Genomic DNA, 26,956 nt, shown 5'->3' with positions numbered 1-26,956 from the left:
GGGAGAAGCAGACTCTCTGGGATCATGACCTGAGCCACCCAGGCTGATTTTTAGAAATCATGAAGGTCGTATGTCAACTCCCAACTAATAAAGATTGGAACAAAAAATCCAATTAGCAAAATTTCCTCTAATTTTTGAGCAAGTTGAGCTAGATTTTTCTATAACAAATGCTTGTTTGGGATGGAATAAAGATGTTATACAGTAGAACTATAGTGTGAAGGTCTTGAGCTTTTCAGTGCCAGAAAAGATTAATTATAGTTGAAAGTCAGTGGCTTTGAAAAGTTCTGCCTGTGCCTAGAGTAATAAGTACACTTTAGATTGGTTTGCAGTCCACATATTGCATATACAGTTGACCCTTGAACAACATGGGTTTGAATTGCGTGGGCCTGCTTTTATGTGGACTTTTTGCTGACCAATAACAGTATGGTACTGTGAATGATTTTCTCTTCCTTATTTTTTTTAAATAATGTTTTCTTTTCTCTAGCTTACTTTAAGAATACAGCGTATAATACATATAACATACAAAATATGTATTAATCAACTTTATGTAATCAGTAAGGTTTCCAGTCAATGGTAGGCTACTTAGTAGTTAAGTTATTGGGGAGTTCAAAAGTTATACAAAGATTTTCAACTGTGCAGGGTTGGGGGAAAAGGGAGGAGGAGTTGGTGTGTCTAATCCCGTGTTGTTTAAGGGTCAACTGAACACGCACACAACACACACGTACACATAAAATGAAGCAAAAGTTTTGTGAAGCTACTTCATTATTGCCTGACTCCATGTGATACTATCTTCTGTTTTATTCTAATTTATTAGGCAGAAAAATGTCAGTCCTGACCTACTGAAGTGATGACTCCCTTATTAGGTCACACCTACATTCAGCAGACTTCACTTCTTTTAGCAGATTCTTAATATGCTCGTGTACCAGGTCACTTTTTCACAATGTTTCGAAGTTACAAACTATGCTGAAGTTCCTCTGAATTAGTCCATCATTATATCAGTGTTGTAGAAAGGTCTGGCATATCTGAAGTGTCTCTAGATGCAGTGTGGATTTGTGGTACATCTCAGAAATCATCTGCTGTGAGAACTGACTTATGATCCTGAGCTAGTAAGCATTCACTGCAGTAAGTCCTCTTCTAGGGTGACCTCTGCGCCCCTCGCCCATGACCATGTCAGTGAATATGGGTAAATGCTTTAAAGTTAGGCAGGATTTAGTGATTTCCGGTGTAAACCCTGTTGCCTGATGGAGCACAGTGTCACAGAGCCTGCCCTCGCAGATTATGTGCACCTGCTAACTGGCCCTAGGGAAAGCTCATGGATAGCAATGTCTGAATAATTTCTGCCTTTTTCTGGAGATTTCTTTGTCATTATGCTTACTGGCCTACTGTCTGTCCTCCTTAGAGGAAAAGCCGTTGAGAAGTTGAGGCTATTTAACTTCACTTTCGAGTTGTTGGACTCTAGCCTACATCTGTCATTCTATGTCTGAATTGGAGGAAAAGCTGCATTTTCTTTGAAACATAAGGTTACTGTAAAAAACTGGTAATTGGTTAGAGATACTTTTCTAAATTGTGATCATATGGCCTACACATTAGCTTATATAAAATGTTAGAGGAACATGCCTTTTATTTGTTTGTGTTTTCATTATAACAGATGCTTGCCTCATTCATCTTTCAGAATTTTAAAACAATTAAAAATATGGGGATCCCTGGGTGCCCCAGTGGTTTAGCGCCTGCCTTCGGCCTAGGGCGTGATCCTGGAGTACCAAGATTGAGTCCCACATCAGGCTCCCTGCATGGAGCCTGCTTCTCCCTCTGCCTGTGTCTCTGCCTCTCTCTCTCTCTCTCTCTCTTTCTCTCTTTCTCTGACTGTCATGAATAGATAAATAAAATCTTTAAAAAAATTAAAAAATATATTTTTATGAACATCGTTCTAAGGTATACTATGCAGATGGAGTCTGTTTGCAGGTTATGGTTTACACAGTATTTACACAGCTATGGCCTTATTCCATTCTTATGATAGTCCTGTGAGTGGGTAGAACAGGTGGTGTTATCCCCTTTTGTGGTAGGAAAGCAGTCCCTAAGTTAAGTGACTTACCTGAAGCCATATAGATAATAATGGTATAGATTGGATTTGAGTCCACTTCTTGTGACTTGGTCCCACCATGACACCATGCATGACAGATGTCCAATCCTCAGCACAGTTGAACGTTGTTTTGATGCTTTAGTGTCATTATGAATAGTCACTAAACCTGTAAGAACCTAGCGACACCCTGGTGGCTGTGGAGATTTGCAAGGATCTTTGCTTTGGCATGAAGTGGGTCTCCACTGTCTGCTGCCTGTGCCACTTTTGCTGTAAGACTGTCAGCTCTCTTTCTCCATGTAGTCATGCCTGCTTTTTGTCCTTCCCACGGTCTGATTTGGTATTTCCAATTTGTTACCTTGGGTGGAGGGTCTGGGCAATCCAGTTTATTGCTATGGTATTGGTCAAAAGATTACAATAAGATCCTGATCCATAATCCCCTGAGTGATGCTCTCTGGTCAGAGATCATTTTGGCTTCTTAATTCTTGGCCGTATCCTGAGTGGTTGAGTTTGTCAGAAAAGTGATCTCTTGATAAGTAGGACATATCTGTAGGATGATATAAATATGTTTTTTTTTACATGTTTATCTTCTGTTGGCTTTTCTTCTTAGTACAGTTGAATAAAGCCCATTGTTTGCATTAATGTTATGAAATTGTGACTATATTTGGGCATGTCAGTTCTTTTTTGTAAACGTTAGATTTTAAACACTTCTGTAAAATCACCCTAAGTTTTCAAGTAGGATTTCTGCATCGTTTGACATAATAAGCAAGTGTAGCTTTGCTGCTTTTAAGCTGGGTTTCAGCATTAACCACTTTCTCTAATAATATTCTATGTTCTCCCTCTCTTCCCCCTCCCCTCTCTTCATCCCAACTGATTTTTGGACACCAAATATATTTTCTTGTTTTGCATATAGTTGGAATTGCCTCCCCCTGTATTCAATTTCATATCTTCATGTCATCTGCTTCAAAAAGTAACAAAATAAAAAGAAAAAAAAAAGGTGATGAGACCATAGTTTCTTGACTGAAACCAATTCTCCACTGAATATTTTTAGTCAAAAACTATAAATGCATTTGATCCACATTAACACAAATGGGAGCTGTAGAAAATGTGACTGAAAAAGCTGATTTAACTCTCTGTTTTTTCTGTGAATTTCTTAATAAACCACTACTATCCCAATGCTCAGAATTAACATGATCTTTTAATAGTCTATTTGAAATGCTACAATCCCCATTTTGCATCTTAGGCCCATAGTAGTAGCCCAGTGAATACTTAGATTTATACACAGGAAAGCTCCAAAAATGTTGGGATGCAATTTTGAATAAGTTGAAAGTAGAGTTAAAAAAATGTTTGTTTGTTTTTTTTCCTGCAACTCGAAATGAAGCTGAGAAAAAAGCAACAATTTTAAAAAGCACTGTTATCCTTTCTCACATTCTCCAAACACTAAAGCATTAACAAAAGATGCTCACTCCCGATGTCAGAAGCTTTTGATACCCAATATAGTTTATTCCACATTTTGGCTGTAAAGTCTCAGAGATAATTGTAAAGATGTCTTTCTTTTTCAGATAGAGGGAAATTTCAAATAAGTCTGTTTGGTGTAGATCTAATTTGGAAAGCCAACTTTAGCAGTTATTTAGAAGTAGTGACCACATGTTTTCTTCTCTTAGTGTCATTTAAGAGAATTTTAGTAAGTACTCTTATATAGTTTCTAAACTGGAGCTGTGAAGGGATCCAAGCACTTACCTTAACAACACAAGACTAAGCTGTTTGGGCTGGGAGGAAGCTCAGAGAGGACTCAGTCTGCTCCCTTGTTGGACAGGCAAGAAGCTAGGATCCAAGTAGTTTGATTAACACCTTACAGCAGACAGTAGCCCAGTTACTTTGTGTCCTCATTTTCCTTTCTCTTCTCTTCAGTGGTTTTGAGGTTTTGTTCCTTTCCATTCGTTTCTTTAATTTTGACATTCCTGATGGCTCTGTGAAGGTCAAGGGACAGATTCCTTCACTCACCTTACAGAGCAGGTTTGGGAAGCCTTTCATCCATTCTGCAGCACACGGAAAGTTTTCTTAAATAGATGTGCACAAGATCAGGAACTTATTAAGGATGGCAAAGGCAGAAGAAGGACAACATCACCTTGAAAACAGGCTCCTGGTGTCATTTTTATTTCCTCACAAAAGTAGAATTCATTTAGCTTTCAAAGAATCGAAGCAAAAACCTCAAACTAAACTCAGTGCCCCCCCTCCCCCAAAACACAAAAAACAAACAAAACCCAAAGGGCCCTGGCTGCTGCCTTTCTTTTGTATGAACTGAAGTCTTTAGAGACAGTCAAATAACTTAATAGAACTGTTATATGTACATCTGCCTCAAAACACGTGCATTTTAAAACTTTAAGCGCAGTATTCTGTTTTTGACATAAAACTTTTTTCCTCTTGAGGGGCTGTAGGTTTATGGTCGTTAATAGCTGAGTTTGCAGAGATGCATTAAATAAAGATAGAACACAAAGTAAATGCCAGCCATGACATCGACAGAATCGTAGGTGACTTCTCCTAGGACCTACCTTTACTGATGTCACCCAAAGAAGGGAGAGGGAGAGAGAGAGAGAGAAAGACACCCAGAGAGGGCATAAAGAGGAAAAGAGGAAGAGGTAAAACAAAAATAAAAAAGGAAAAGGTTTGATCTGTTTAACATGATGAAAGAGGAGGACAGAAAAGAGCTGTCTCTGCGGTTTGCTGTGTTCTTTGTGGCTCTTGTAACTCTGTGATTATCATGCACCATGGCAAGACGCCATGCTCACATTGGTCTGCCAATTGGAAGAGTCATTTTCTTGCTTATTTTTAAACTCCTAAGGACAGGGAAAAAGACGGAGGGAGCCTGAATGGTGTGGTTTCCTCAAACCATTATTGTTGTAAATCCTATGGGTCCTGAAATAACTGGCTCTTCCAGAAGTTTCAAACTGCCCTGCTGCTCCAAAGACTTGGCACTTGAATGGGAAATGATTAGCTCCTTCCTTTAAGCCTTGTCACCAGTTTAAGTGGGTCACAAGTTGGAGAATGTGAGTGCAGAAATAAACTACCTTTTTATGGAAATCCTCTAGTTCTTTGAGTTTTTCAGATACATAGTTGGGTATAAAATACAGTGTTTGAAATGTATAAGTCTTAAGTAACTTAGTTATTAAAGTATTCAGTTGTCTGTGCAGAAATTATCAGGAGGGCATCTTGGTGCAGCTTCCTTTTAATTTTTATCTTTTTGCTTGATGATTAAAGATAGTAACAGTGCAATTACTGTCTGGTTATGGGCTTATGTTTTCTTAACAAGTAAATTGTGGCAGAACTTGTATTTCTTTTGGTTGACTGGTACATGATCTTGAGTAATTCTGATTTGTAGTCTGACTTCTCTTTAGAATGATTTAGGAGGGTAATTTTGTGGGCGGAAGAGATGCACCTGTTTCTGAGGCTGAAGGTTGGTTATTGTTTTAACTTCCTCAGATTACTCAGATGCTCAGGGGAAAATGATACAAATGACCTCTTTATTTTAGGTTGGCTTTTTTTTTTTTAAAGGGAGGTTGCCATTGATATGTTTATTTTGGGAGTTGCACATTGATGAAATATACAGAATGAAAGGATACAAGGTTATTTTTATGTGCTTTAAACTTAGACTCTCCAAATATACATGTATTAGGCATATTGACAGTGGCAGTGTTAAGAAAATGACATTTAGATTCTAGGGGTTTTATCTTTCTTCTGTAATACGTTTCATTATAAGTTCACTAGGGAAGGGGTTTGGGGGTCATTATTATGATATCTTTTGGTGTCCTCCCTCCAGCTGGACACACTGACTTCGACATTCTTGTATGGATACTTTCAAAAACATTTTTTTTTCTTTTCCACTTCTGTGATCTTTCAAACATTTAGTTAGGCTGAATGAGAATAGGAAAAACTGCTTTCTAAGTTTGTTGGAGAACTTGCCTTGAGAGAGAATGGTATTTGTGTTTGCGGGTTTGAAAATGAGGACTCCTTAGACTCTTAGCCTTTTTTTATAAGGTGTATTTTTAAAAATTGAGACATAATTTACATATTATATTAGTTTGAGGTGTACAATATAATGATTTGATATTTGTTTATATTGTGAGAGGCTGTTAAAGGATGATTTATAAAAATTAATTATAAATTAATTAATATCATTTAACTATTAATGATCAGTAATTATTATTTAAGAAGGAATTTCAGTATAGTTACATGTAGGGAAAGTAGTATCTATTTAATTTGAAGGACTATGTTAAATATTTTTATGATGTCTCATAGCAGTCATTATACTATTGGATATATATCTCATCCAGGTTTTATACACTTTCCACTATTTTGCTTTTGGATGAAATATTAACATGATAATAATTTGGTTTATGCTACAAACATCAATCATTTGTTTTGTTTCAGGTATCCCATAGAGCATTCGAGGTTAAGTAAGAATGAGCAAGTCCCTGCTTTGAGGTCTTCTCATTGTCAGTGGGCAGACAGAAGTGAGACACTATGATGACTTCATAGCAAAAGTGCCATGGTGACTTAGTGCAAGGAGAGATTGATTGAGAGGAGCATGGTCCAGGAAGGCTTAAGAGAAGTAAAAACAGGCTGTGGGAGTGAGGGCTGCATTTCAGATAAAGGAAATGATGGCTTACTCAAAGATGGTGGAGATATAAGACCATACGGAATATGGTACAAGGCCTGCTGATAGGGCCCCTGAAGGGGGAAATTGCCGGAAATTTTTGGGAAAAGATTTGAGTCCCAAGTGTCAGGTGAGCCTTTATTGCTAGATGAGGAATTTGGGGTTTATTCTACCTTGTGTTTTTTACATAAGTGGAAACGTCATGATGATGATGATGTTATTTTCCTAAAGGAGCAACTAGAGCAATTGGAGCTCTTTTGGAAAGATGTAGTAAGAATGAAAGGAGATTAAGTGGTCAGATTTAGAAAGAAAAAATAAACTACTATAAACGTATCAAGGAGTGTGATATCTTGGAGAAACATCTCAGCCACTGGTGGTACCTTTGGAAGCTACATCAGGCAGGACGGATGGAAGCAAGGTTGCTCCAGTGAAGCCTCCTTCCTGCTGCTGTTGCTTATGAGGTGGACTATGTTTCTAAGGCAGGGGGTAGAGTTATAGACTGGAGCCCAGTGGATGGCAGTGGAGTTAGGACAAGTCTACACATCTAAGAGAGATCAGGAAAGGCTACAAAATCATCTAAGCTAAGAGCTCAGGTCAACTTGGAGACTCATTCCCTGGGAAAAAAGAACCAGATGGACCCAAGAGTTCTTAACAAAAAGCAAATCAAGTCAGTTGGCTGTTGGGAGAGCCAGGGTGGCATAAATGAGATTAGAGGTGGCTTTTACAGTAAGGAGCCAAATACAGGGAAAAACTGAGAATGTTGGTAAAAACTGAAGTACTGTAGAACAGTTGGGGAGCTGGGAATGACTAAACCTTCCTTAAGATGTTCAGATGGTATCATTCAGCCTTGGCCACCAGAGGGGCTTCTTCTATGGTCATTCTAATCTTTAAAGTATTGGAAGGTAAGTATCTTCAGTCTCTTGTAGTATAGGGAAAAATAGAAAATGGGGCTTGGGAATATGTTTTTAATCTCCTCTGACTTTTAAAACATTGAGCTGCATATGTAGAGATAGAGGTCTGAAAACAGGCCTTGCTTGGTGGAATACTTTTCTAATAGATACAAAACAAACTCTGGAATGAGTACAGAGAAGAGTTTTTTCATCTTTGTCTGACTTATTTTGGTAAGAGTAAGGGTCAAGATGCAGAGAAATAAAATAGGGTTTGCCTATTTTTCTTGTATAGTTCTGTCTTGTGTTTTGCCAGGAACACAGTAGAATGTTGAACCCACCTAGATTCACTAATTCTATGTATCATGTACATTAATTCCTAATTTACTCATATCCTCACTGTTTTATTGAAACAACAGCATTTTTTTTTAAACAACAAATTTCATAGCACTGGAGTGGTTTGGAAGATGTAAGTATCTGAAAATTTTTGGCTGTATGTGTGGCTACCACTCCCTCTGGCAGAGATAATAGCGTTAAACTTTAACACGATGCTGGATGTTGTAATCCTCTAAGGGAGAGAAGTGGTTGTGCTCTAAGGTCATGGCTGGCAAAGGCACCTGTGTCCTGTCCAGAGGGCGGTGAATTCTGCAAGCATACATCATCCCAGGCCCACTCCCCTCATTGCAGACTTCTCAGTAGCAGTGATCGGTGATAACAGATCATAATCATTTTCATGGGTAGTTCTTATTTTTTATCCCTAGATTGAACAGTGTGCCTTTAATGTTTTATTTCCCAAGCATATTCACAGTTGTTTGATGTTGAAAGTAAGGGATTTAAAAAATACCTATATATAATTTTATATTTGATATTAATAAAAGCACATTCCATTTCCATGACTTGAGTTTAATGCTGTGACCTTTTCAGATGGTGATACCTATAATTTCACTAGTTTAATAGAATATGGTAGTATCCATGCTGTTTAGTATTATAGGAAGGTGTTTTTGTTTTGTTTTGTTTTGTTTTGTTCTTTTCAGTAAAAATTTAGCCACAGTAGTATGGAAGTGACAGTTTTTAAGCCCATGTAATTATACATTGAAGTTAGTTTAAAAAGGAAAAAAAAATTGTTCCCCTCCTCTCAGAATGCTTACTTTGCTAAATGTCTTAGTTTCCCAGGGGTACTGTAATGAATTACAACAAATGGGTGGCTTAAAACAACAGAAGTTTATTCTCTCACAATTCTGGAGGCCAGAAGTCAGAAATCAAGTTGTCCGCAGGGCCATGCTCCCTCCAGAGGCTCTAGGGGAGAATACTTCCCTGCCTCTTCCAGCTTGGGATGGCTCTAGGCATTCCTTGTCTTGTGGGTACGTAACTCCATTCTTTGACTCGGTCTCTACAGTCTTCTCTGAGTCTCTGTGTCTTTTCTGTCTCTTTTAAAGACACTCTTGGGGTGGCTGGGTGGCTCAGTCCATTAGGCATCTGCCTTCAGCTCCGGTCATGATCCTGGGGTCCTGGAATCGAGCCGCACATTGGGCTCACTGCTCAGTGGAGAGCCTGCTTCTCCCTCGCCTATCTGCCCCTTCCTGTGCTGGTGTTTTCTCACTTTCTCTGTCAAATAAGTAAATAAAATCTTAAAAGAAAAACAAAAACCCACCCTAATCCAGTATTAGCTCATCTTCATCCATATCTTAAGTACATCTATGAAGACTATATTGCCAAATAAGTTCACATCCTAAGGTTCTAGGTAGACACAAATGTTGAAGGGGACAGTATTGAGCCCATTACATTAAATTATAGATGTTTTAACCTGGTTAGTTAGAGTACCTTAGTTTAGCTAAGCTAATAAGCAAGAAGCTATTGATGATTATTAACTTTGTGTATTCTTCTGTTCTTCTTACCAAATTGTCTTACCAGTTGTGTTTATTCATTCACCTACGTAGCTCTTCCACTAAATTATAAGGGAAAGCTTGTCTCTTTTCCTGACATAATTCATCTAATAAAATGCTTATATATATTGTATTCATATACATATCTATGTATATGTCACAGAGAAAAATTAATAGGGTAGGCTAGAGGATCGAATCTTAAGAGTTAATTTAGTCCCTACATTCAGGGCACCATGTTTACAGCTCATGAATTGATGTAGAGACCAGCTGGATAATGCTACAGATGTGGCTGCAATCAGGTTCTCTTTGCTTTCCAGTTTATTCTTTCTAGCATATAAAGTCACCTCTATCTTGAAGGATTTGACTGTGAGTATTCAGAGTGCTGGTAAAAGCATATAAGTGCCCCAAACTCTGTGCACTGACCTGTGTTCAGAAGTCTTAATTCTCCAACCTGTAGAAGTTCTCTCTGTGTGCAACTTTGAAAGCCGAATCCAACCCAGAAGAATACTTTCAGGAATACCACTGCTATTTGTAAACAGGAAAGGACAAGGAATGACTCTGCCCATCTTTGGCGGGGTGACGGTGGGATGGGGAGGAGGGTGGGTCATGTAGTGAAATAGAAAAGGCCAGATCAGGTGTCTTGATTTTGATCTTGACTCAGCTAGCTGCCGGTTAGTTGGGCAAATCACCTCATCTCTGAACCCATTTACCAGATGAGATGAGTGATAAGGTTCCTTCCAGTTCTGTTCTAAGAGTTAATATCACTATTTGTCTTTCCACATGCAGGTTTTTTTTTTTTTTCAACCTGCAGCTTCTGGCTAGGGATCTTACATTTCTTTGTGGTCATAGCAACTAGTGCAATGACTTCCTCATGATACGGAATTCATTAACCAGGCCCCGCTGGTAATCCTGGAAGAACAGGAGTAGAAACCAAATGAGGGTATGCTGAAATGTATGTTAGAAGCCAGAACACACAGAGCATCCACCGTGTCACGAGGGCTGCAGCGAGCACCCCAGGGCACAGACAGATAGATTGGTTCTATGAGTCAGTTTCCTGCATCCTGTGGAGTCAAAAGGAAGACCTGCACACAGCAACAGGCTTTGCAAACAATGGCCACTTCCGGTGGCCAGGGGACTTGCAAGTCTCTGAGCTTCTCGAGGGCACTCACAGTTCACACAGTACTTTCAAGCGGGGTACTCCCAAATCCACGTTTGTAGACTGTTTCTCTTTAGATACGCAGTCAAATTCCTTCTATTGCTTTTAACCTGTGCTGAGAAGTTTACAGTAATCTTGAACTCACCAGAGCGAATGGAGCTTTTCGATGGAAGAGAAATTGAACAATCCGATTATGGCTGCAGCAGAGTTAGAAATGCATATCCTCTGAATGCTGACTTAAGTGTATTGATCCTTGTTTCCTCATCTGAAAGATGCCATAGACGTGTAACACGGTTCAGATTTGCATCCTAACACTCAAGTTTATTGATAGCAGTGGTAGTAATCATAATGGTAGTCAACACTTCCACGGTGCTTACTGTTTGTTCGACACTGTTGAGTGCTTCACATATATCCGCTCATTTATATAGACTTGGACAGCTGTGTGTAGTTTCACATCCTAATGTTTAGTGCTAATTATGTCCCCGTATATGAGTTGTTCTACACCAGGAAAAAAAAAAAAAAAACGAAGAGTGTGAGTAACAAAGGAATAATGAGGTCAAAGAATAGTAGTCATAATTAAATAGCAAAGAGTTAAACCTAATCAAGTGATTTCCTTTTTGTGTAGTCGATCACGTGAGGTCCTGCATCTGGTGCAATGGAAAATGCTGATAAGACAAACAAATGGGCTTGCCCTTTTGCGGTTCTGCACTGGGCTAAGTGAACAGTGACTGCTCGCCCCAGGCTCCCCTCACTTTCCAAGATGATCCTGGCTGATTCCATGGTGTGAAACAGCATATGAGAGATAGGGAGGTGTCAGCAGCTCAGCCCAGAAAGCTGGGGATTGGGCAGTGGCTTCCTGTAATCACAGTTGCTGGCTGACTGCCTCGCTCTCTGGCAGTGAATGTGGGGAGGTGGGCTGGGAGACAGCTGTGCCTAGCACTGCAGGCTACATGGGACTGTAGAGCACCAGCTCCTCCATGGAAGTGCTTCAGAATGTTCTGCCTGAAAGGTGAGGGGGCTTTGGGTCCATTTAGGTGGTGAAGTGTTAGTTAGGAAAACTATCATCTAGCTTGAGAGTCTAAGTCACAGTGCTGCTTGCACTATTAAAATCAAAGTTGGGGGTAGTTTGTAAGTATGAAAGTGAAAAAGTCATTGTTCTTTTTTGTTGTTGTTGCAAACAGGAAGAAAGACCTCCTGCTGGGAAGATGGAATTTCTTTTAAACAGAAAGGATGTTTCTCTGTTTAGATGTGTTTTGTCATAGACAAAAGTAGCTATAAGTCTAGAATGAAGGAAACTTAATGAAAGTAGGAATGGTTAACAGTTGTAGCATGAGTTCTATCAGAGAAGTTTTTTATGTGATAAGTTGTTCTTGTAAAGGATCAGAGGGAATGGGAAGGGGGAAGCAATTCAGTGATTTTACTGCTTTAAGCTTTAATGTGTGAATTTAGGAATGAAATTAATTTTATTGTAGAACATACTTCTTGTTCTGGCTGTGTTTGGATGATAGTGCTTTCCTAAGTACTGTAAGATGGTAAGCATATATGTCGAGACTTCCAGATTAGTTAGGGAGTGTTTCCTCTTTTTAGGCAACTATTTTTTCTTCAGACTCTATTTTTGTTCCAACTCTTGTCTTAATGTAATTAATTTAGACATTTGAGAGTGTGTTTGTCTATGAGATTGTTGGAATGGAAGAGTTAAAATTAATTCTCTTGGAACCGGAGTAGGCTATTTTGCTCATATCTTTCAGTGTATGTCATTCTGTTGATGGAAAATTCTTGACAGCTTTTCAATTTTGGGAAATAAAGTGGTCCTGGCTTGCTTGCTTTGCTGATTTCTCCTTTGTCCACAAAGCCCGTTAATGGGTTCTAGACATGGATTCTCTAATTTCCACCTTTACAGATTAACTCTAATTCGATGCCTTAAAAACCACCAAAGTCTTTAATATGAAACTTTGAGTTTGGTATATTTGTTGCTGTGGTTGATACAAATTTGATGAAATCAAGGAAGTAAAAACAAACAAGCACATCACATTTTTCTCTCCCTAAAAATTCAATTAGTTCTTGCTATAGAGAATATCTAGTTGCAATGGATTTCTAAAGAGCTCTATAAGACTTAAATGAATTTGAATAGTTCTGAAAAAAACAATTTTAGATGAAATGAGTTATAGGTTTCCAGGATGCTGTTTGTTAAAAAAATATTTGCTCAAAAATATATATAACTATGAAGAGCCAGAATTTAGTATTATGGGAGAAGGGTGTATGCTAACCTAGTATAATTTCCACAGTGTAGTTGAAATCATTATGATCTAATGATAGCTTAAGGTTTAGGATTTTTAATTGAATGCAGGTGTGGAATTGTTGCAGGGTACGACTTCTGCAGCTTCAACATATTTGTCTCCACCCATTCCCATAACAGCAATTTCATTTTATTAAAGCATCTATCAATTTCATGGACTCTTAGTTTCCGTGGTAACTTAGGAAATTTTAGAAAGTCAAGTGAATGGCATGTGATGACAAGCTAGTACTTTTGTGCCGAAATGTGTGTTATAATCAGAATACACAATCCCCTTTAAAGCCCACTTTCTGATCTCCCAACAGCCAGGACAAACAGTTGACATTTGGATCTCTTCCTGTGAGTTATAGCCTCTTGATTTACAATAATGATTTTTAGGTTGCTCTTCGTGCTTTACATGAGACAAACTCATGATAAAGTAGTGGTGAGTGACACTGAACACAGGAATATGAAGGGCCACTTGCAGATGCTTTGTGTTTCTTACTGTTTGTGTTTCCCTCTGTTGGAGGCTTTTTCAGAGGCTTTCATTAATTGGCCTCTTTCTATGGCTAGCTGAGGTTCTAGGGGCTGTGGTTATGATTAGCATTGATGTTAAAGGAAACATGATTGCCCTTCGTTTGGGTAAATCACGTTCCTGCATTTTTTTTTTTTTCAATTATCGAGAGAAAACATTCACATCAGACAGTCTCCCACATTGCTGCAGGGTTTCCTCTTCTCCGTTGAGATTGTTTTTCACTAAAGTCATGTCTACTCAGCTTTTGGTCACTTTGGTGTTAGAGAAAGAGAGATGACATCTTTGTTATTGCTGACTGCTCTTATAACTCATGTAGTTATGGTCACTATTTATTATTGCCATTGAAGTAGCTCAGATACACTCACTCCACCCACGTTCATTTTTGTATGAGCAATATCCGAGCTCCCAGCATCTGAGAAGATATTCTCTTAAGTTGTGCCAAGGTCCCTGTAGTCCACAAAGCTATGGCGTGTTATTCCTTCATTGTATAATCAATGATCCACCACAGTCTAGGAAGTGAGTTTCTAGCTAATCAAATGATATGATTCATAGCTAACAACCATGCATCCATTGTAAACCATTTGTGGATTATATACTATTCAAAATATTAGAATAAAATATTTTTACCACTAATACTGAGCAGAAAACAAGTTTCTCTGAGATGATTCAGAATGCAAATTTCTTAATTATAGTACTCCAGCTTCAGCTTTGAAAATATTAATTATCTTTGCACCGCATCTCTAACTGTGAAGACTGTTTTTTCCTTTTAATTTTCAATCCATCACAGATATTTTGTAAAACAACATTAAGTGCTATGTGGTATCACCACAATGTCAAATAGCTATATAAGTCCTTAAACATTTAATCTTGTTTCCTGTAGAATCCTTGTTGTAGACTGGTAGAAAGCATTGGCCAACTGGCACTGGTTAGTAAACAAATCTATGAGTTTCCTAGAGCTTCTGTAACAAATTACCAGGAGGTAAGTGGCTTAAAGCAGAAATTTTTTTCTCTCATATTCTGGAGGCTCACATCCAAAATCAAGGTGTTGACAGGGTCATGTCCCCTCTGAAGTCTCTTACAGAGAATCTTTCCTTGCTTCTTCCAGTCTCTGGTGGCATTGGGAATTTCTTGGCTTTGGTAGCATCTCTAGCTCTCTTTTCACATGACCTTCTTCCTGGGGTATCTCTATCATTTTTATAAAAGGACATGTGTCATTGGATTTCAGGCCCACCCTAATCCAGTATATGACCTCATCTTAAATGATTACATCTGCAAAGACTCTTTTTCCAAATAAGGCCACATTCTGAGGTACCTGGTGGACATGGGTTTATGGGGACACTATTCAACCCATTAGAGCGAACCATGTGTAAAATCACTGATTGGAGGTAGCCTTATAAGAGACGTATTTAATGGTGAGTACTGCACTGTAAGAATGATGATCCAGCATAGCTGCTTTGATGATGCACTTGAAACTCATGGCAGTATAAGTTTAAGACAGTTTGTTATGTGCAGGTAGAAGGGTGAAGAATGTAGCCACTATGGTCAGTCACACAAAGAAAATGTTGCCTTTTTCTTTCCTATAAATGATCCAGTTTTCTTCATGAACTCTTATCCCACTGAGAAAGGGAAAAACAACAAAATTGAACTTGGTTCACTGCAGTCATCTCAGTGTGAGCCAAAATTTAAACAGTTGCATTAGATAGCTCAGTCTGTTGAATGATTCAGTCTTCCAGAATTCTCCTGTTATCCTCCTTCTCTCCAAAGTGGATTTTGTTGCTAAGTCTTCCCCTAATTAATACAGCACAAATGATGCATACTCAATTACATACTTTTGAATCATTGGCTTATTTGTGACATAATTTTAAAAATTGGAAAGCAAGATACCTTTATGTAGTTGAGTTTAAAAACCAAACTATTATTTTAAAAATGTCATTCTTAATGTGGAAAGGAATAATACATATACCCTTTTATCCGATATATGTATTATATAAGAATATAAGAGTAATTTCAGTATGTTTTATGAGCATCATGGACTTTTAGTTTCTGAATTAATATTAGGTTTTACCTGGTCAGCGTTTCTCCAAGAATTTAAATCTGGCTTTGGTGTGTTGGACTCCATTCTTTCTCTTTCTCAGCTCTTAACTGCCATTCAAGATCTAGAAATCCAGTTTCATGGATTGAAAAGTGGTAAATTCTATGGAGTGGGTGTATCCCAGCTGCCTGCATGCTCAGCATGGTAGGATCTTGTCTTTATCCTTTTCTGCTTCACAAGTTACAGACTTAGGAAAGCCTTTACATTGTCTAATAATAGCAAAGAGTTATGTTGGAGATTACAGCTAGGAACTATCTCAGGCATGTGCTTCTGCTCTCACGAGGGCCGTTCATACTAGAAACTCTGCTCTCTCCCTCCTCGTGCATCCTGGAACAGATCACAGACCGCTTTCCAGTTGTCTCCTGTATGTTGTGCATGTAAAAGAATTCCTTAGATTCTTTTCTTGGCAACATTTGGAAAATAATGTCTGGAATCAGAAACAGATTTGTTATTTCTGTGCTGAAACAAGTGCATTTTTCAAATTAGCTAGCAAGTAACCATTTGCTCTGGAAGGTTCCCCACCCCTTCTTAAATCAGTATTAAACTGTCCAGGAAGCATTTAGCAAAGTTCATACTATTTTGCTATTTGATTCTGAGCGTCACTTTTAAAGATTTTAATAATCAAAATGCAAAGTGACCTTGAGGATGTTGCATCTTTGTGAATCTGGACATTTTACTAAACATACATTTAGAGTTTTACTTAAATTAGCAGCAGCTTTTAGAACTATAGTCCTGCAAGTCTTTCCTATTTTCCCTCTTCTTTTCATTTAAAAATTGCATATAATTGTTAGTCAATAATCCACAGCTACCAAGGGGAATTCACATTTGCTTAATCTGCAATTTAAAGTAGCACTTTTAATAAACACACTGGTGATATCATGCAGTTTTCAAACTGGCGGGCAAAGCCCTTGAAATTTAATAAACCAAACAAAGCTAACCCTTTATTTCCTTTGTCTTTCCTTTGAAACTATCGTGCTTTCTAATTTTTCCTTCCTTGTGCTACTAATCAAAATCTTGTTTTTTTAAATATGTTAATGGAAGGAGAAACTAGATCACCATGCTGAATAAATGATACAATTATAAACTAGGAGATGCTATCCTTAAGGAATGAAAAGGCAGTTAGCAGAGCTTTGCTGCCTGAAGCCCACAGAGCCAGGGGTCTTCTTAGTCCTGGAACATGCTCTGTGCAAAGATAGTGCTCTGGGTAATTTGGTAGAACTGAATCAAATGACTTGAATTACCAAAAGCACTGGCAAAGGCTTTAGTTAAGTTTTCCATTTTAATATCTCCTATTCCATTTTTACCTCTTCTTGTCTCCTCTTTTTTCCGATCTTTCCCTCTCTTATCTATTCTTCTGATTGCCCATTGGGGGAGCTGTGTCATACCTAAATGGGATTAAACTACCTTTAGGTACAGAGGTGTGATCAGTAGTCAGTCAGCACAGTGTTAGAAAAGGTGATAGTTAACAGACGGAGACAAATGGATCACTGTGATGAAGGCAATTTCCCGCTCGGGACACCATGTCACCACCATCAAGCAGGCACAAAGGTATGCAGGGGTACGCATTTTCCTATTTTAAACATCAGAAGGAAACACTGCTTGAAAACAACCGAAGGGTCTTTAAGCAATTAATAGCTTTTACATGATTAAACAACTTGTCAGGATTTTTTATTGGGGGACACTGGGTGGGAAGGTGGATAGTCTCAAATTAAAAAATGTCAATTATTTTATAGAATCATACATAACAATTGAATTTGAAATGAAGAGGTCTTAATTTGACAGGCAATGTAATGACAAACTCTTTGATACAATGTTAGCAGTGCTTATCCTGCATCTGCTGATTACGTGACACTTACCAGGGTTTTATTAACCTTGGGTTTAAATTCTTTATTGTTGTAGCTGTCAAAATGTGGCTGATACCTAGAGCCTCAGAGACAAAAAGCCATGCTGACTTGAACTCAGGTTTAATTTGTATGTGGGTGGGGGGTGTGCACGGTAAGAGAAATGTGAGCACTCATGACTACTTTTCCCTTGGAATGTCTTCTTAATAACAAAAAGATATAAATAGCATAAAGTGAGCTTTAGAAACTGTGTGAAGTATAGTATAAGTAAATTTCTATTTAAGTGCAGAGTGGTTTTCAAAGGTCAGATTATGTATGTTTGCTCTTGAGAATTTTTGCAAGACAGCATTTGAAAACAAAGGGAAAATCTCTGCTCTGGTGACTGCCAAGAAGGTATTTGTGATCTTTATTTCAAAATTATGCAGGCTTCATTGTTTCTGAAACTTTAGAATGAAAGTTGTGACAAATGCCTCTGCTGTTCTAAGTGAGCCACTGTTGACAGTAGGAGTAGGAGTGAGGGAAGGCTGGACCATGACTTCTAAGGGTGTTCTCAGGAAGGGGAGGCAGAGGGTCTACACTATTCAGGGCAGCCTTGGGAAAGAGGCCTGAGTCCAGGAGAGTCTAGAGTTGGCAGGAGATCACCTGGGGAAACTGATTTACACCAGAAGTTAAGAGCAGTGACTTCTCTGTTTTCAAACAGAAAAAGTTCCTCAGCAAAGGCAAACGGGTTTTTAGACAATGCCTAGAGATGAGACAATAGGGCAGGGCAGAGGAAAATGAAGCATGTGGAAGCATCTGTGCCCGCTGGTACACCATTGCTCCTTCCTAGCAATCCATCTCCTGCAAGTTGGATTTTTGCTTTATCCAGACCCTTTACAAATTATCAGAGGACAAAGAAAGCTCTGGTCCCTTCTTCTTTTTCCTGGAAAAGTGTTGCTGTAAAAGAATACCCAATTTTTGTTGTTGTTGTTGTTGTTTTAAGGACTTTATTTATTTATGAGAGACAGAGGCAGAGACACAGGCAAAGGGAGAAGCAGACTCCCTGCTGGAGCCCAATGTGGGGCTCGATCCCAGGACCCCAGGATCATGACCTGAGCCATAGGCAGATGCTCAACTGCTGAGCTACCCAGGCGTCCTAGAATACTCCGTTTTATGCAAAAAAGGCCAGTACTATCCCAAGGTGGCTAATTTGTTCATCTACATTCACCCCAAATCTGTTGATATTCTGAATTACTTCTGAAGTTCATCTTATCTGGCCAAAATGTTTTGGTAGAATTTTAGATATAAGAGTTTATTCGTCAGGGGTGCCTGGGAGGCTCAGTCAGTTAAGCATCCACCTCTTGACCTCAGCTCTGGTCTTGATCTCAGGGTCGTGAGTTCAAGCTGTTGGACTTAAAAAAAAAAAAAAGTTTATTTGTCACATATTGATGGGCACTTATCATATGCAGGCACACCCCCTCCTCTGTGTCTAGGAAAGCCTTCCATCTCTGATGCCCCTGGGTTTCTTCAGTACCCAACACCTTCTCCTCTGCTCTCCTGTCCACCTGTGAGCACTTTGGGGGTTCTTCTCTCCCCAAGGTGGACTTTGAGAACAAAGCAAAGCCAGAGGCTTTTTAAAAGGTTTTCCTGGCAATTATGACACAAATCACAAGAGTAACAGATTAGTGAAGAAGATTCAGTAAATCCCAACTCTGTCCCTTACTAATATAAGCTTGAGTAAAGTCTCCTTAGCTATTAGAATACAACTATCTGATAAAATATTGAAGATTAAATAATAACATATAAAATCCTGGGCATTTTCTCACAAGTATATAGTGATGCTATTTAGATTTGATCTGAGTGCTTTATAAAGTTACTGATTAGACCTACCTTGGGCTTGTGAAAGTAAAGACTAATTTGTACCTTAATATGTGAATATGATGTAACTATATGGGGTGTAAGCCATACTTTTGGATTTTTATCAGAGCATATTTACACCAACGTTTGTAAAGTTTTCTGGAATCACAGTTTTATAAATACACCTGGATGAACACAAAGTATTAAAAGTCACATTTACTGGCAAACGAGCATGATAGTAGTAGAAGTATTTTGAAAGCCATGGAAGCCAGCGAGAGTATCCTGATACCAACCTGATCCTGACTGCTTCAATGCTATTGTTTGCTACCACAGCAATTTCAAAACCTTTCCTTTTTGGAAATGTTTCCTGGCAGAACAAATACTTGCTAAAAAATTTAAGCAAGATTTGGAACTACTCAGGATGCCTTTTATAAAATTGTTTTGTTTTCACACAACTCTCCATAACTATATGAGCAGAATGGATGGATGGATTTTATATGGGTAACAACATCCTTATTTTAGGTTGACTGCTAAGTGAGGAATTGGTGGTAATGAAGTCTCCTTATTTCTCATCTCACTGTATTCCTAATTCTTCAGTAATTGGTAGCCTGCTTTTCATCTCATAGAATAGGCTAGTAAGGGTAAATGTCCAACTGAATTACCCATGAATTGCAAAGGTAGCTTGAAACAAGTAGCATCCTGGAAGGATGACATTGTGTATCCACCCCTCCAAAAATGCACTCAAGAAACGCTGAAAGTACTGAATACAGATGAGTAAATTTTTGACAGCTTTAAGCTTGTTTTGAATATAAAACATTAGTTTGATACTTACCATCACTTTTAGATTGGGTTTATCAGACTACTATAGAGATGGCTTCTTTTCAGTTACCTACTGAGAACATCTAAGGCTTGAATGTCCAGTGTCTTTTCTGCTTCCCACAGAAAGTTAATGTTGGTATGACAAATGTTAGGAATCTTTATGTGCTTTTTGGCTTATGATAGCAAATTTGGCTGGAAATGAGTTTATGTTACTTGCTCCCTTTTCCTCACTCACCTTTGTGAAATTATTGAATAGATCCATTGTTGGCGTGTTATCTGCAGAAGATAAAGTGTCTGGGAGCCGAGGAGAAAACAGGAGCCCCTGAAATAGATGAGATTCCTTTGACACATGACATACCAGAGGGTTCTCCCAGACTACTGTTTTGGACTGTGTTTGACTAGATTTTCTTTGCTTTAATTTCCCCTTTGCCTTATGGAAGGTGACCTCCATGTTCTGTGCATGAAAAGCAACTACCGGGCAGCCTGGGTGGCTCAGCGGTTTGGCGCCGCCTTCAGCCCAGGATGTGACCCTGGGGGCCCAGGATCGAGTCCCACGTCGGGCTCCTTGCAGAGAGCCTCCTTCTCTCCCTCTGCCTGTGTCTCTGCCTCTCTCTCTCTCTCTCTCTCTGTGTCTTCCATGAATAAATAAATAAAATCTTTAAAAAAGAAAAAGAAAAGCAACTACCTTTCTCTGTGTCTTTTTTGATATGGGCCCCTAGCATCTTGGTGTGATGCTAGAATTATGTCTATAATGGATGCCCTGTAGAGAAATGACAGAACAGGCTTCCCTCTGCCAAAGTAGTACTTTCCTCACCACACACAGAATCCTTACTATAAGATAATTCTCTAGTCCGTGTCGAGAGCCCAGTGCTGTTTTCCAGAAAGGGAATCTACTGTTTGTGATATGCTGGTAGCACCCAAATTTCTATTTCCAGCCTAGACCTTTCTCCTAAACTTCAGATGTGAATATCCATCTTCCCACTCCACATTTCTACCTTGATGTCTTGTAGATGTCATGAAGGTATCAAAACTCCTTGTCCCCCTCACGGTTGCGCCCCCACCCCCCGTATCTCTTCCACAGCAGCCTTTCTCATTTCAGTTAAGAGGGCAAATTCATCTTTCCAGTTGACCTTGGTATCAAAAGGTATCAAAACTCCTTGTCCCCCTCACGGTTGCCCCTCTCTTCCACAGCAGCGTTTCTCATTTCAGTTAGAGGGCAAACTCATCTTTCCAGTTGACCTTGAAGTCATATATGCCTCCGTTTTCTTTCATTCCCCACATTCAGTGCGTCAGAGAATCCCATTCACTCAATTTTTCAAATCTTTTCCATAATCCAACTACCTTCCACACCACCCCTGCCCCCTACCTGCCTGAGTCCCACCTGGCCAGCCTCTATCTTAATTCTCCTTTACAGACTGTTTCAACCCAGTGGCTAGAGTGAACCCTTAAAACTGTAAGTGATGGTTCCACAAATTTACTCAAAACTACATTTCACTTGCAGGAAAAGCTCGAGGAGTCTTGGCAGTTTCTCTGTATCAATCAATCTTAGGTGTCAATCTTAGGCCAAACCTAAACCATAGAGAAGAGGGGTTGTTACTTAAGCTACAAGGCTCTGGGCTTAAGCTCTGTCAAATCCTTTACTCTGGTGGAAGAAGAGTCCCAGGTGAGTCGTGTTCTTGTTTGATGGTCACAGAAGATGTGATCTTTAACGGGATTCCTTTGTCTTCTCTGCCATGGGAATGAAGATCATTCTACCCTATCTCATTTTGGCATTAAAGGTAGCAACCTGTGGATTTAATGCAGCTACCGAGATGTACCTTTAGTCTTCACTAAATAGGTTTGTTAAGTGTTTTGGTTGGGATTTTGGAAAATTGATCCCCATGGCTTTTTTGACAGGGAGCCTATCCAAATTAGAAATCTCCCTTACATGTTTAATAAGCAGCTCAATTTTTATTCTTACGCATATATTTGTTTTGCTGAGCTTTGTGTGTTATAAGGAATAGCAAAAGTCCTCTCATTGAGTGTGATTTACATGTTCTTTGGGACATGTACTACTTTTTTGTGTGTGGTAGTGATTGGTGCTTTGGCTTCCCTACTAGATTCTAAGTTTCTTGGAGACCTAGCCCATTAGCTTGACCAAGAAGTAATTACAGTTGATATTCGTGGATTAAAGGTATGAAATGTAATATGTAACCTAGTTCAGGTGAAACGGACTTTAAACATCAATCCCCCTGGAAATGAATGGGCTTTTTTGAGGATAGCTTAAAATATAAAAATGGAGTTTTCTATATTTAGCTGCAAATATGTAGGAAATAAGCAGAGCATTACCTATAAGACTTTTAACTTTCAGAGTCTTATTTTCTGTAACAGCCAGATAGAAAAATCTAATGCACTGATTTCATAAATAGCTTATTCTTACAAGTGGGAAGCTGGTAGAGAGGAGAAAAGTAATGTATTTCTAGAAAGTTAAACATTGTGGTGACAGGGAGGGAGGTACATTTCTCAGGTGCCTTCTTGGCCTTTGAAGTAGAAGGTCACTCAGGGAAATGGCCAGTGCCTTCCTGGTTCCTCTCAAGCCCCATTCTGAAGGCCTTGCACTTTTCTTGACTAAGAGATTGAGGATGTACTCGTAAAGAGAAACACACCCCTTATCCAAGCACTTTCTTCCCCTTAGGTTTAAATACACACCACCACCACCACTCCAATTCATAGTCTGGTGAATGGGCAATTGATAATGGACAAGAAAAGAAAAGTGGTAAAATTATCTGTAGAAGTATGCATTATTTTCTCTTAGCAGACCATTTAAATATGAGGGTTTTTTTTTTTTTTCCGTTTAACATCTGTTTAAATACTTCCATTGAAATTTTACTTCCTTTGGTCTTCTCATCCCTTGTTCTAAATTTTCAGATCTGCTGGTTTATTTTCTAGGGTTCCCCTGTATGCAGTTCATCCTATTTCCATTATAACCTTTGTTCCCCATTTTCTTTGTAAATATGCATACAATTTGGTCACTGTTTTTCTGTCTGTACTAGACACCATGAGAACAAGCTGGTTATTATTCAGGACCTTATGTCAGGGTATATATACCTCGAGCTGCTCTATTAATATCTGTTGAGTGATTGAGCTCTTAGCTGTGTTAGGGGCTTGATTCCTTTCCTTTATCACTGTGAATTGTTATGGTTATTAAAAGTTACAAGAACTGGGCAGTCTGGGTGGCTCAGTAGTTTAGTGCCACCTTCAGCTCAGGGCGTGATCCTGGGGTTCCGGGATCGAGTCCCACGTCAGGCTCCCTGCATGGAGCCTGCTTCTCCTTCTGCCTGTGTCTCTGCCTCTCACTCTGTCTCTGTCTCTCATTAATTAATAAATAAAATCTTAAAAAAAAAGTTACAAGAACTTTGACCTAGAGGGTTGTCTTTTCAGCTCAGAAAAATGAAGATGACAGACCCACCATTTTCATGACCAGTTGAAATCTTACTAAAATGCCCGTTCAGGATTATGAGCCGACATCTCCTTGATATTTTTAACTATGAGTAAAATTTCTGCACATGAAGCAGAAAGACTCTGAACCTGGGAATCAGAGAGGGTTTCTGATCCTGAGTCTACATTTACTGACCCTGGGAAAGCCACTTACACACTCTGAGCCATTTTCCCAAACTAAGAAATTTCAAGTGACTGCCCTGCCTGCCTGATGGGGTGATTCTGTAGAATTGAAGGAGATGAGGTGCCTAGAATGTAGGGGGAAATCGATAGTCCTCTGTCCCCTTCTCTCCCCTTCTCCTACACTTCCTGTCAATTCTCCCTCTCTAATATGCTCTGGAACCCATCTGTCCTCCCCGTTTCAGGCTCCTAACCCCTGGAGTCTAGGCTCCTTGCTCACTGGACCTACCCAGACTCTCTTCAGAATGTGATTTCTTCTGTGGTAAATACTGCACAGTCCTCTCACCATATCATTGTTTTTAGAATAAAGTCAACTTACTTACCATGATGGAGATGAGCCCTTTCATGAAAGGATGCCTTCCTGTTTTCCTGTTAAGCCTCAGGTCCCACTAGCCAATCTCTCTTCTAGATTCCCGACTTTTGTTCCTCTTTCTCTGTATGTACCAGGACCCTCTGCTTAGAAGGAATCTCTATTTCTCCCCTAGTGCATCATTACCCTAACATTTAATTGGACTGACAGGACTAAGTTCAGATGTTACCTCCTATAGAAGTCCTCCACAGTAACATTCCAAAGCTGGTCTTAACTTCTCTGCGCTGCCTGCCACAGGGTCATACAGCAGTTTTCTTGTGCTAGGCAGTGAGGCAGGGAACACATTCTTTCTTGTCCTTGATACCAAGAATCACATAAATGTTAGCTGGTTGAATTAATTCATTAATACTTGAAAATTGTAAAAAAAATGTGAAAAAATGTGAAGATTCTGGTGTATCATCTGGCTTAGAAACATCATCTGGCTTAGAAACAAAGTAGAAAACATTACCCTACCCATGTATAAGGTTATAAACTGTTCACACCTGGGACACTGTGCCTCCTTCCAGCTATTCTCTGTAAATAATCTCTAAAGTGTTGAAATGCACAAAAAGTTTCAATTAAGATGATTTGCCTTGGGAGGAGAAGTCACTATGCCAAGAAATCGTAAAATAATTTGGATTTTACCAGGGAAAATCATGTTTAGGGTGCAGTAACACGATATTCTATAAGGGTATGTGATATGGATGTTGTCAACCAGAGATAGGTATTCAGGACTAGGGATATAGTGTTTATTACCTGGAATGGTGGTGCAAACTAAAAATAGTAACTCACTCAAGAAAAACACAAATAAACAACTAATGATTGATTGATAACTGATTATCAAGGTGAAATGGTCTGATTCTTAACTGGCATCGAGGAGTCTGAATAATGGAAAACTCTACTCTGCCAACCCTGATGGGTAAAATTTTGGCCCCGAGGATTTTTACCCCCTGCTGCCATGCCTACCAGTATGTTCACATGGCAAAAAGGGACTTTGCAGATATAATTAAGGTTACGACTCAGTGACCTTAAAAGGAGATTAGCCTGGATTATCCAGTTGGGTCTAATATAATCACAGGAGCCTCTAGGAACAGAGCTTTCTCCCCGCTGCTGGCAAAGGTGGAGTCAAGGAGGTTCTAAGCCTGGGAAGGATTCGGTGTGTTGCTGACTTGAAGTTGAAGGGAATCACTATGAAACTGTGAGAAGGAACTGAATTTTGCCAACAACCTGAATGAGCTTGGAAGCAGATATTTTTCCATAGCCCCCAAATAGAAGGCCAGTCAACATCTTGATTTAGGCTTGTGAAATCTTAACCAGAAGACCCCCCCCCCCCCCGAAGCCTTCTGGACTTTGGACCTACAGAACTGTGAGATAATAATCAGGTATTGTTTTAAGTGCCAAATTCATTGTAATTTGTTGAAACAGCAGAAGAAGAATACTATGCTAACAAAAAAAAAAAGGGACTGGGGTACAGGAACTTCTTGGTTTGGGGAACTTTCCATCAGGAATGCTTGATTTCCAGTGGACCTTGATATTGAATGGACCAAGTCTGAAAACACTAGACTTGAATTCCCCTTCTGACAGCTGCAAGGGGTCCTTACTTCTGGCTGATCTGAGATGTCTCCCTGACGTCTGCAGCATCATAGTTGATACAAGGCATGCCCTAAGTGTGTCTCAGGCTTCTAAGGCCTCCAGAGAAAAAATCAAGGCTGATCATACATATTATATGCTGACTTTGTCCAGGAACACTTAACAATAATAAATCAGAGGAATGAAGATTGTTTTTGGTAGAATATCAAAGGCTCATTCTCCGTTTTTCCAAGTGTTGTATAAAGGGACATCTGAGATGTTTACTTCTTTTTTGCACTGTTTTTCTAATGTTGTCTTTGTGAGAGCTCTTCTGTTGGCCAAAGGCCTCCTCTCCTCAAAGCCCAAATGCTTGAAATATACTTGGTTTTTGTTAATGAAAATAGAGGAGTTGATTTGACATCCTTTAAAAAATACTGTATTCTCGGGATCCCTGGGTGGTGCAGCGGTTTGGCGCCTGCCTTTGGCCCGGGGCGCGATCCTGGAGACCCGGGATCGAATCCCACGTCGGGCTCCCGGTGCATGGGGCCTGCTTCTCCCTCTGCCTGTGTCTCTGCCTCTCTCTCTCTCTCTCACTGTATGCCTATCATAAATAAATAAAATTAAAAAATAAAAAAAAATTAAATGTTTAAAAAAAAATAAAATAAATAAATAAAAAATACTGTATTCTCATTGCAATTCTAAAAGCCATTTATTTTCTTGTGCAGTACGGGATAGGCAGAAGCCTTAAGTCTGGGCTGTGCTTTGCCGATGTGGTGAATTTATCTATATGAAATATTAACGCAGTTGGCTTGGTATCAGTTGGCTTGAAATATTAGAACGGTGGCATCTGTACAGGATGATAATAATTGAGTCAGAAATTAACAGAGCTGATAACTGTACATCATCACTCACCTTTATAGGAATTAAGTGACGACTACCTACATCTTTCTAGAGGAAAAATCATAAATTATACATTTGTTCCTCTCAAACATGAAATAATTCTTTTAATGACTAGTCAAAGAATGAAAATTAAAAAGACAGTGCTACTGACTTGATGGGCCACTACTGCCAATGAAGTTTTAAAACCTGACAGGTGGGGCACCTGGGTGGCTTAGTCAGTTAAGCATCTGCCTTTGGCTCAGGTCATGATCCAGCATTCTTGGGATTGAGTGGCCCTCTGGCTCCCTGCTCCATGGTGAGCCTGCTTCTTCCTCTGCCCATGCCCCAGCCCCATCTCTCATGGATAACTAAATAAAATCTTAAAAAAAAAATCTGACAGGTTTTCTGTTTTTGCTTTTTAGGTTTTTTTTTTTTTTTTTTGCTTGCTTG

At 39.2% G+C, this 26,956-nt stretch overlaps 1 protein-coding gene across 6 annotated transcripts in view; it reads left to right on the top strand.

Annotated features, from left to right (window-relative positions):
* The window catches only part of NHSL1 (NHS like 1), a 241,304-nt gene that overhangs the window by 115,249 nt on the left and 99,099 nt on the right, over positions 1–26,956 (top strand). The window contains exon 1 of one of the 6 annotated variants that reach the window (XM_041737117.1): positions 11,211–11,666. The exons of the other annotated variants lie outside the window; for them this stretch is intronic. Coding sequence (XP_041593051.1) covers positions 11,651–11,666 — 16 coding nt within the window. The 5' untranslated portion in view covers positions 11,211–11,650. Of the gene's footprint in view, positions 1–11,210; positions 11,667–26,956 lie in introns of those variants that run through there. 6 annotated transcript variants of the gene reach the window in all.

Source organism: Vulpes lagopus, chromosome 2 (genome assembly GCF_018345385.1).
Source record: "Vulpes lagopus strain Blue_001 chromosome 2, ASM1834538v1, whole genome shotgun sequence".
Lineage (NCBI taxonomy): Eukaryota > Metazoa > Chordata > Mammalia > Carnivora > Canidae > Vulpes > Vulpes lagopus.
This window is presented reverse-complemented; position numbering and strand designations above follow the sequence as displayed.